Source organism: Dendropsophus ebraccatus, chromosome 6 (assembly GCF_027789765.1).
Source record: "Dendropsophus ebraccatus isolate aDenEbr1 chromosome 6, aDenEbr1.pat, whole genome shotgun sequence".
Lineage (NCBI taxonomy): Eukaryota > Metazoa > Chordata > Amphibia > Anura > Hylidae > Dendropsophus > Dendropsophus ebraccatus.
Window position 1 is genome coordinate 148,454,404 of NC_091459.1, and position 10,203 is coordinate 148,464,606.

The window sequence follows — 10,203 nt, forward strand, 5'->3', positions numbered from 1 at the left end:
GTTGAATTTAATAGTAAAAACATTGAAATAATGGTGAAAAAGAAAAACTGTGTGTGAACAATTGTCATGATCATTATTTTGATGTCTGTGTAGACAACATCCGTTGTTTTTTACACTTTCTGCATTGGATGTCCATCATTCCATTAAATTCAATGCATTGCATTGAAGTCAATTACATCGCGACAATAACAGATGTCTTTTTAACTAGTCAAAGACTCCGCCTTATCTGTTTTTTTGACGTTGTGTAAACATTGCAATACACAAGAAGATTACAGAATTTCATATATACGTGTTATATAGTAATGTAATCCCTTACCTATAAGGCTAATCTTGGCCTTCAGACAGCTGGCCATTTCGTTTTTAGTGTTGCTGTCTCACCGAATTCTTGGAGACATTGGGAGAAAAATCTAAAACAGTTGCTGCCGGTTTTTTTTGTTTGTTTGTTTTTTTCATTATTATAATTTTTTCATTATCCATCATTTTTTTTTTACCATTGACACCATTGTCCTGGGTCATCCTGGTCGTAACTCCATCATAATAACATACAAATGGTTTATTACTAAAGCCCATCAAGTATTAGATATTTACTTTAAGGACCATCCTCTTCTTCTGTATATATCACCGGCCTGTGGACAATGTTATTACTTGTAACATGGAGCTTAGAAATCACACATTTATTAAACATTTCGTCCTCATTGGGTTTTCTCAGAATTTTCAGACCTGTATTTTGCTTTTCATCCTGTTTTTTGTCCTTTCTATACTGACCATCCTGGGGAACGGCTTCCTGATCGTCACCGTTCTCCTCACTCCTAAGTTACACACTCCTATGTATTATTTCCTCTGTAATCTCTCTTTTCTGGATTTGTGTTGTTCTTTGACCACTGTTCCAAATTCACTGTTTGATCTTTTTTCGAAAAACAGAAGGATTTCCCTCATCGGTTGTCTCACACAGATGAACATTTTGTTGTTTCTAGCAGTAACGGAATGCGTCCTGCTGGCGGTGATGGCCTATGACCGGTATATCGCTATATGCTCCCCCTTACATTACACCACCATTATGAGTTGGAGGCTATGTGGATCCATCACTGTTATTATGTGGCCGGGATGTTTAATTGTATCAACTGTTCCGACCATGGTGAGACCTCTTATATTCTGCAGAGAAAACACATTGAACCATTTTGTTTGTGAGATCTTGGCTCTTCTGGAGGTGGCGTGCGGTGACCTCTCCTTCTATAAGATAACTACAGTTGCCATAAGTTTTTTCACATTAATATCACCCCTAATCTTCATTGTAGTGACTTATATCTGTATTATTATTTCTATAATGAAAATCCGTTCAGTCAATGGTAAATCCAAGGCTTTCTCCACCTGCGCCTCCCACCTCACTGTGGTGCTGATATTTTTTGTTACAATTATGACCATGTATATGGGGAAGACAAAAAGTTTTTCCTCTTATCTGAAATATATCTCTCTAATTTATGCTGTTTTTACTCCTGTGTTAAATCCTGTGATCTACAGCCTGAGGAATAATGATGTAAAAGAAGGTTTTCGGAAAATCTTGACTACATGTTCTATAGCAAATACAGTGTCGTAAAACCCTGTGAATTACATTAAAATTGTTAAACAATAACTGCTTAATAGGTGGTGACTAGAGATGAGCGAATCACTTGGAAATTCGTTTCGCGAAGTTCGTTAATATTCGCACGAATTCGCAAATATTTGCGAATTACATATAACCGAATTTCATTTAAAACAGTTAAACTTTAGTAGCTACCATAGTGAGGCTATTAAAAAAGGGCAAATTTTTCATCCCATGTTGCTGTGAAAGTGTCAAAAGTTGAAAAATGTTGATTTTTTTTTTAAATGTCAATTAGCCTGTCAATCATTCAATTTCCGCCATGGACAGCAGTGGACATCAGTGGATCAGCGGCGTAAACTCATTTTGGTCCCAGGACAGCAGTGGACATTACTAAATTACTGGGCATCATGGGCATCATTGGGCATCAAACAAGTCTTTCTCACAGGACAGCATTAGACATTGTAAAGCGGAAGCCCCATCAGGGAAAATGCCTTAGCCCTAGAGGTGCCAGGAATGGGACTTTGCCCTCCTCGGTCTGTCTGAATGCTGTCTTAGCTTCCCAGCCACACAAGCATTGGCTGTTACACTCTGGTAGTGCTGGGGTTAATCCTTCTTTAGGCCTGTCCAGCTGAGCCGGGTGCTAAGATCAGGGCTGATCCAATCAGCTGCCGGACCCAGTCCCTGATCCCAGATAAATATCAGCTAGCTCCTCATTTCCCTGCAGTTGTATTCTGCTAAAGCTTTTACCTCTGCTATTGTCTGTATATTTCTGACCTTTGGCTTTGTTTCCTGACTTCCCTGTTTTGCCACCTGTCTTGACATTACTGCCTGACTTTGACTACTCTTTTGGATCTTGATTTTGTACTTTTGCCACCCGACGTTGCTCATCCGGATTGTCTACTCTGGCTTATTGTGTTTGTTTTGTCTGTCCTGTTCTGTGTTACACTTTATCAGTGTAGGGACTGTCATCGTGGTTGTCTGCGGCTGTTTAATGCCGTTGAGGCAAGTAGGTAGGGACAGAAGGTGGGTTCTAGTGTCTAGGGCTCACTGTCTTGTCCTGTTCCCTACCTCGGTCTGGCGCTTCTTCAGGAGATCTTTCAGTCCTGTGAAGGAGCAGAGGAACCTATGCACAATGAGGTGAAGGTAGTCTCTTGGTGAAGGTAGAACACTGGAATGGGAAGTCCATGGCAGATGTGTGTCTTTTTAACACACTAAACCTCAACAAACTATAACCCCCTGTACTGTGCCTCTGGAATAGGAATAGGGGTTCAGGTGGAGCACCTGGTCCAAATACTCAACTCCAACCTAAGAGCTGATGAGGCTCTGAAACCCACCTGGTGGATCTATTAGAGGCTTCAGAGCTTCCCAGGTGAAGACTCCCAGGGTGGGAGAACTCAAGGTGCGTTTACACGAAACGATAATTGGCCCGATCGTATGATTAATGATGTCGGAGTAACGATTTTTTTTTATAACGATCAGCATTTAGACGGTACGATATATCGTACGGAAAATCGTTTTGCGATCGCTTAAGCCTATCTCACACATTGGTTAAATCGGCGAACGGCTGTTCACACGGAACGATCTGCGAATTTTTTGCGACCGACGATTTGATGACATGTTGAAAGATCAAAATGAACGATTTCTCATTCGTCGTTTGATCGTTCGCTGCGTTTACACATACGATTATCGTTCGAATTCGATCGTTATCGCGCAAATTCGCACGATAATCATTACGTGTAAACGCACCTTCAGGCTGTGCTAGGCGTGTGGGAGCTGCAGCCAAGGAGTCTTGGTGAGACCAGTGGATCTGGTAGTGTTGAGCAGTGGGCTCAGAAGTGACAGCTAGGGAAGCTGTGTAGTACAGTCAGTGGCTAGACGGCCTAGGTTTTACTTTATTTGCAAAGTGTTGCTTATGTCTTATGTTTTTCCTTGGACTGACAAATAAAGCGACTGTGGTCAGTTTAAAGAATTCAGCACTGACTGCACTGAAGTTTGTGATGTGCCAACCTCTCAGACCCAGGAGATGGCGAGTGAGTAACCCCCAGATTGTCACACCCCTAAACAATAGCAAGTTAAAAATATGGTGAAATAAACACATTACATGGTTTAAGAACCAGGCACTTTTACTCAAATAAAACAATGCAATTAATATAAAACTTTTTATAAGCAGACTTCGAAATAATGGTAGATGCCAGGCACATTTCTTAAACGGTACTGTAAACATTTTTTACACTGTAGTCCTTGAGCTACATTCAACTTGGGCAGTCCTGCCACTAAGTGGTTAAACAGTATCTTAACTAACTCAGCATAACTGCCTCTGGTAGAGAGCCAAGATGGCGGCTCTGCCCTTGGCGCTGGACAAGGGTGGTCGCTCTTCTCCTGATGGGAGTGATGGAAAGGCTGGAAGCCGTGCTGCTGCTGCTGCTCCCGATGGTGCTGGGGTGGAGCACTCGGCCGAAACCCCCGTAGGTGTTGTGGACACAGCTTTCTCCACTTTGGTGGCAGTTCCAGAACCACTGAGCATCTTCACTCCCAGCACGAGGTGCAGATGCCAGGTGGCATTCGCCTCCACAATGGTGGTGGTGGCGACATCCCGGACTCCTGGAGGGTTGGTGGACCAGGACACAGTGGACACTGCAGGCTCTTGCTTCTCAACCACCAGGGTGGCCTCTGCTGGTGCGGTTGGTACCTCGATGGCCGCCTCTGGAACGGCTGCAGGAACCGCTGGAACTGGTGGAGCCGCTGGTACCGGAACCATTGGAACTGCTTCTGCAGCTGCTGCTGGAGCCAGAGGGGAGAGAGGCGCTGGGACCGGAACCACGGGCACAGCCCATCCGGAGTTCGCAGAGGGCTACGGAGGGCTTTTGTGGATCCTAAGACCAGTCGTCCTTCATATTGGTGTAAGGTGGGGGCGGTATTCTGGTCACACCCGCTGCCCACCAACCTCGGGGCGTAGGAATGGAGGTGAACTCTACCTGCTCTCCCGGGAACAGGGTATGCAGAGGCTTTCGCAGCTCACGACGCTTCACCGAGGCCCGGTTAACAAAGTACCATTTGGGTCCATTGTTGTCATACCCCTGGTCACAGCTGAACTCTCGTACAGTCCCCTGCAGCCGCAAGGGACGAGCGTCCTTCTCAGTGGGCTCACTTAGTCTCTGGCAGATCTCCCGCTCACGGTCCATCCGCTCTTTGTAAAATTGCTGATACAACGGTGCGAGTCTGCTCTCTGGAACAGGGCTACTGTACCTTAAAGGCTCTGTGGATGTCCTGGAGGACATTGTGCAGACAGTCCTCGTCCCCGAAGAACCACTGTGGTATCACAGGCCCCTCTGGGCTTGGTGGCCTTCCGTCCATCAATCGGGGCTGTATCACTACCCCTTTCTCCCAGGGGATGACAGGGACCTGGCGCATTTGAGTCATTAGCGCCCCTGCCACATCTGGGTCGGGAGCCACAAGTTCTTCATTCCGAGGCATGCTGATGCAGACCTGCTCAGAGGAGGTGGAGACAGGCTTTGGCTTGGGCATGTCCTCTGGCTTGTCAATAATGGGAGCTTGGGACTCATGGTGCTGCTGGCTTGCCATGCAACCGACGTCTGAACCCCTTCCTTTTCCGGGCGGTCCACGTTCCACCCACTTCCTGTGTGGGATGGAGGCACTGTTTCTCCTATCTTCAGCCGGAGTGCTGTCTGCTTCAACAGGCGGCCACTGTGTACAGCGGGAGGGGCAGGGACTACACAGAGCTGCTGAATAGCGATTTTTACCTTATTCTATGGGATAAAGGGATTATTATTAATCCCTTTCTCCCATAGAGTAACCATTTAACTGTATGCCAACACAGACAGCCGCAATCGCTGCCGACATGTTTGGTGAATTTATGAAGTCAATCGGGTGAAATTCGCTACGCAATTAGAATTAAATTTATCCCCGGATTCGATGCAAATCTGGCTTCGCCAGAATCGCTTGGCTCATCCCTAGTGGTGAGTAGAGATGAGCGAACCAAATTTGTTGAACCCAGGTTCCTTTTGAACCTTGCCAAAAATTAGTTTAGTTCATGAACCGAACTTTTGGCCGAGTTCGATCATTCCTTTAACAAAATGACGCTTTAAAAGGTTTTTAAACTGTTTTAGGACAGTAGCATGAGCATGGGATTATCCCAAATTATGTTAATGAGTGTAACACACTCATTACTACAACTCTCCACCACTAAAACTCTCTACTACTCCGACTATCCACTAGTCCGACTATCCAATCGTCAGGCTCTTCACTAATGACTCTCCAGTAATCTAACTTCCCTGTAACCCGTCTCTCCAGTAATTCCACTCTCCACTAATCTGACTCTCTACTAATTTGACTCTCCACTAATCGTACTCTCCACTACTTTCCCTCTTCAGTACTACAAAAACTCTCCACTGCAACAACTCTCCATTGCTGCTTCTCCACTTCCTCTCTCCTCTTTGCTTTTACTGTCACTTTGTAATTGGAAGATCCGATTCTCTCGGAAGCAGTCAGCCTATGTAGTGTTGAGGGGGAGGGGGAGGGGTCACGGCTGGGCAAGCAAGTTAGATGACTGGACGTCTGCCAGTGATTATGGATAACACTTTGACCCGCCCAGTCACTATAACATGCCAAAATGTGCGGCTGTCATTGGGGCCACCGTGTTCTGCTATTTTATAATGAATTGGGCAATAATTTGCTGTGTTAGCTTTGCTCGTCTCTAATTTTATCACTGTGGTGGCATTGCCCAAGTGCCGGAGGTCCCGGTCCCGCTCCTGCTGCCCTGATCATTCAAACCTCAATCAGCCCCAGAATCACCATCTGCACATTTTTCCACCAACATCTAAAAGGCCTAATTCTTAAATTATTGATGGTTTCGCTATATATTGTATCCAGCAGATCCAGCTAGTGACATTGCTAATGATACACAACCTCAGATACATATCAGCATATCCTCTATATTTGTATATTTCAGCTGTATTACGCACTGGTTGGATACAGAATGGTCAGAATGGCCGCTAGTCACTGAATACTTGGAAGCAACAACATTTCCTTAGATATCAGCTGGCTATGACACCGATACAATATAAAGTATATAGAGAAGCTTTGGATAAATACATTTAGAATTGAATATTTAATGAATAGAAATAATTGTTGTGCGTATAGAGCGTTGCCAGCGACTACCTGGAGACATTGGGTGGAATTACATCTGGGATTATCTCTAATAAGGTACAGTATGTTATAAAGTACTCTATAACATATAAAAAGGATAAATAGAAGAATCAGAATAGAATATGCTCAATGAGGCATTACTGGCCATAGACTCTGACAGGCAGCTCCTGAGAGTCACTGTTGGGATAATACTGCTGCTGTGTTCTTCTTCTTGACTTTTAAACATAAATTATCGATTGAAATAATTTTTTGATTACCAGAAAAGAAACAAGGTCCTATATCCAGTACATGACATATACCATATAGTATATCCAGTACAAAGACATGGCCCTATATACAGTACATAATATGATATAATTACTGAAGATAAATATTTCCTAAGTATTCACATTATTGGACAAAGTATCTGCTGAGGGTCAAGCCCGAGAGATTCTCCAACCTCCAGGTGTTATTCATACACTTTCCTACTTATATCATAGAGGGTATGTATGTTTTTTTTCTTTCCAGAGTAAGGTCATTTTATGTCCAGTAAGTTCACATGAGCGGTCAACACTTTCTTAGTCTCTCTACAAGTCTACCAGAAATGGAATAAAGTGTCTTCCAGGGAAGCACATCTCACACCACACACTGATATGTTTGGGAATATCTAACAGGGGTATCATCTATAATAAGATCTTTTAAGACTTTTCTACAGATGTTGCCACTCTCTTCTTATTTGTAAACTAAATATGCTTAGTGATCCCTGTTATAAGGTTACACATTTTTCAAGGAAAGTTAAAGATATGTGAACACTATGTAGGTCTATGAGAGGAGATGTGGAAACTGGTATATAAAGAAGTGCACTCAAATAAAGCGACATTACTTTTCTGAATTTATCTAAGGGAAAGGTAAGGCTGGACACATCTGTAACTGTTTGATGTATCTGAAGGATTTGGCAATTTGTTTCAGAGACTGATTTTCATTGATCTACTGAAATACATACATAAAAAGTTTTTTTTTATATATACTGTGGAGGGAGTTTTGTAGTGACCTCATATATATTTTGTTGCCAGTTATCCAAAACAACAGCAAAGGTGAGACAGGACAGAAACAGAGTGCAATGTGCATCTTACCTGCATTAGAAAGCATAGAAAGGGAACTAATATAAATAAATTATAACAACCTACAGTATTTGTCCACATAGGTTCAGCCACAGTTTCATATTCAAATAGGAAAAATAAATAAATAAATAATATATATATAACAACAGCACCCAGCATTAATTTGACTATTCTGAAAACACAATAGGATGTAATTGTGAAATTGACTGAGAATGACAATATAGTAGATAAAAGGGTTGTCTATATATGTAGCTATGTCTGGTAGAGGCTATTTTCACACAATGTTTTTTCCCTCTCCTTTTAAAATGACATCTGTTATTTTAAATTTAAAAGGATGTCCGTAATTTCGCTGTTTGGCCGCCCTGTCAGTACAATGACGGCTGTTGCTACATTATTCTAGTTCAGGGGGACTTACCGCCCATTGTCTTTCAGTGAAAAGTCCATTTAATTTAATAGTAAAATAGCTGAAAGGACGGTGAAAAAAGAAAAACTGTGTGTGAACAAATAAAAAATAACGGCCGGTGCTTGCAAAAGACATCCGAAAATAATTGTCATGATCATTATTTTGACGTCTGTGCAGACAACGTCCATTATTTTATACACTGTGTGCATTGGACGTCCATCATTCCATTAATTGCAATGCATTGCATAAAAGTCAATTACATTGTGACAATAACAGATGTATTTTTAACTAGAAAAAGCGCCCGCCTTATCCTTTTTTGCATTGTGTAAACATAGCCATACACGAGAAACTACAGGATTTCATTTATAGGTGTTATATAGTAATGTAATCCCTTCCCTATAAGGCTAATCTTGGCCTTCAGACAGCCGGCCATTTTGTTTTCCTGTCTCACTAAACACTTGGGACATTGGGAGAAAAATCTAAAACAATGGCTGGGTTTTTTTTAATTATTTTTTCTTGTTGCTCATCAAACATTACATCAATGACAGTGACATGCTATAGGTATAACTAGACTGGATTGTTACTATTATAGTAAATATGTTTATGGTTGTTCTATTCATCATATTGCACTGGGTTATTATCGTCGGATGTATTTAGGACCATCCCCTTCTTCTGTATATATCACAGGCCTGTGGACAATATGATGTGATATGTAACATGGAGCTTAGAAATTACACATTTATTAAACATTTAGTCCTCATTGGGTTTTCTGAGAATTTTCAGACCTGTGTTTTACTTTTCATCCTGTTTTTTGTCCTTTATATTCTGACCATCCTGGGGAACGGCTTCCTGATCGTCACCGTTCTCCTCACCCCTAAGTTACACACTCCTATGTATTATTTCCTCTGCAATCTGTCTTTTAAGGATTTGTGTTGTCCTTTGACCACTGTTCCCAAATTGCTGTTGGATCTTTTTTCCAAGAACAGAAGGATTTCCCTCATCGGTTGTCTCACACAGATGAACATGTTGGTGTTTCTAGCAGAAACTGAATGCGTCCTGCTGGCGGTGATGGCCTATGACCGGTATATCGCTATATGCTCCCCCTTACGTTACACCACCATTATGAGTTGGAGGCTTTGTGGATCCATCACTGTTATTATGTGGCCGGGAAGCTTCATTGTATCAACTGTCCCGACCATGGTGAGACCTCTTATATTCTGCAGAGAGAACACATTGAACCATTTTGCTTGTGAGATCTTGGCTCTTCTGGAGGTGGCGTGCGGTGACCTCTCCTTCTATAGGATAATTTCAGTTGCCGTATGTTTTTTCACATTAATATTACCTCTAATCTTTATTGTGGTGTCTTATATCTGTATCATTATTTCTATAATGAAAATCCGTTCAGTCAATGGTAGATCCAAGGCTTTCTCCACCTGCGCCTCCCACCTCACTGTGGTGCTGATATTTTTTGGTACAATTATGACCATGTACATGGGACAGACAAAAACTTTTTCCACTTATCTGAAATATATTGCTCTAATTTATGCTGTTTTTACTCCTGTGTTAAATCCTGTAATCTACAGCCTGAGGAATAATGATGTGAAAGAAGGTTTTCGGAAAATCTTGACTAGGAGTTCTATATCTAACACAATGTCGTAAGACCTCGTAAACTACATTAAAATTGTGTAACTAAAGCTGCTTAATAGGTGGTGACTAGAGATGAGTGAACTGAATATGTCATTAATAAACCAAACTTTTGGCCAAGTTTTGTATTGTGTCTGTAAAAAAATTATAGTTTAAAAGGTTTTAGGACAGTGGCATGAGCATAAGATTATCTCTAATCACTTTTATGAGTATAATAACTGCTCAAAGTCTCTCCCTATTGACGGCCACTGGCCTTTAATATAGTGTAGCAGATTCGTTCAAAGCGCGAGAATAATAAAGACCTGCCCCCC

General features: G+C 42.0%; 2 protein-coding genes across 2 annotated transcripts; both read left to right on the plus strand.

Moving 5' to 3' along the window:
* Nucleotides 1-652: 652 nt before the first annotated feature.
* LOC138795349 (olfactory receptor 13C2-like) lies at nucleotides 653-1,594 on the plus strand. Its single transcript, XM_069974337.1, has one exon. It carries the CDS (start codon nucleotides 653-655, stop codon nucleotides 1,592-1,594), a length of 942 nt encoding a protein of 313 aa, XP_069830438.1.
* A 7,371-nt stretch (nucleotides 1,595-8,965) lies between these two features.
* Nucleotides 8,966-9,907, plus strand: LOC138795350 (olfactory receptor 13C2-like). The gene has a single exon (XM_069974338.1). It carries the CDS (start codon nucleotides 8,966-8,968, stop codon nucleotides 9,905-9,907), a length of 942 nt encoding a protein of 313 aa, XP_069830439.1.
* Nucleotides 9,908-10,203: the final 296 nt, after the last annotated feature.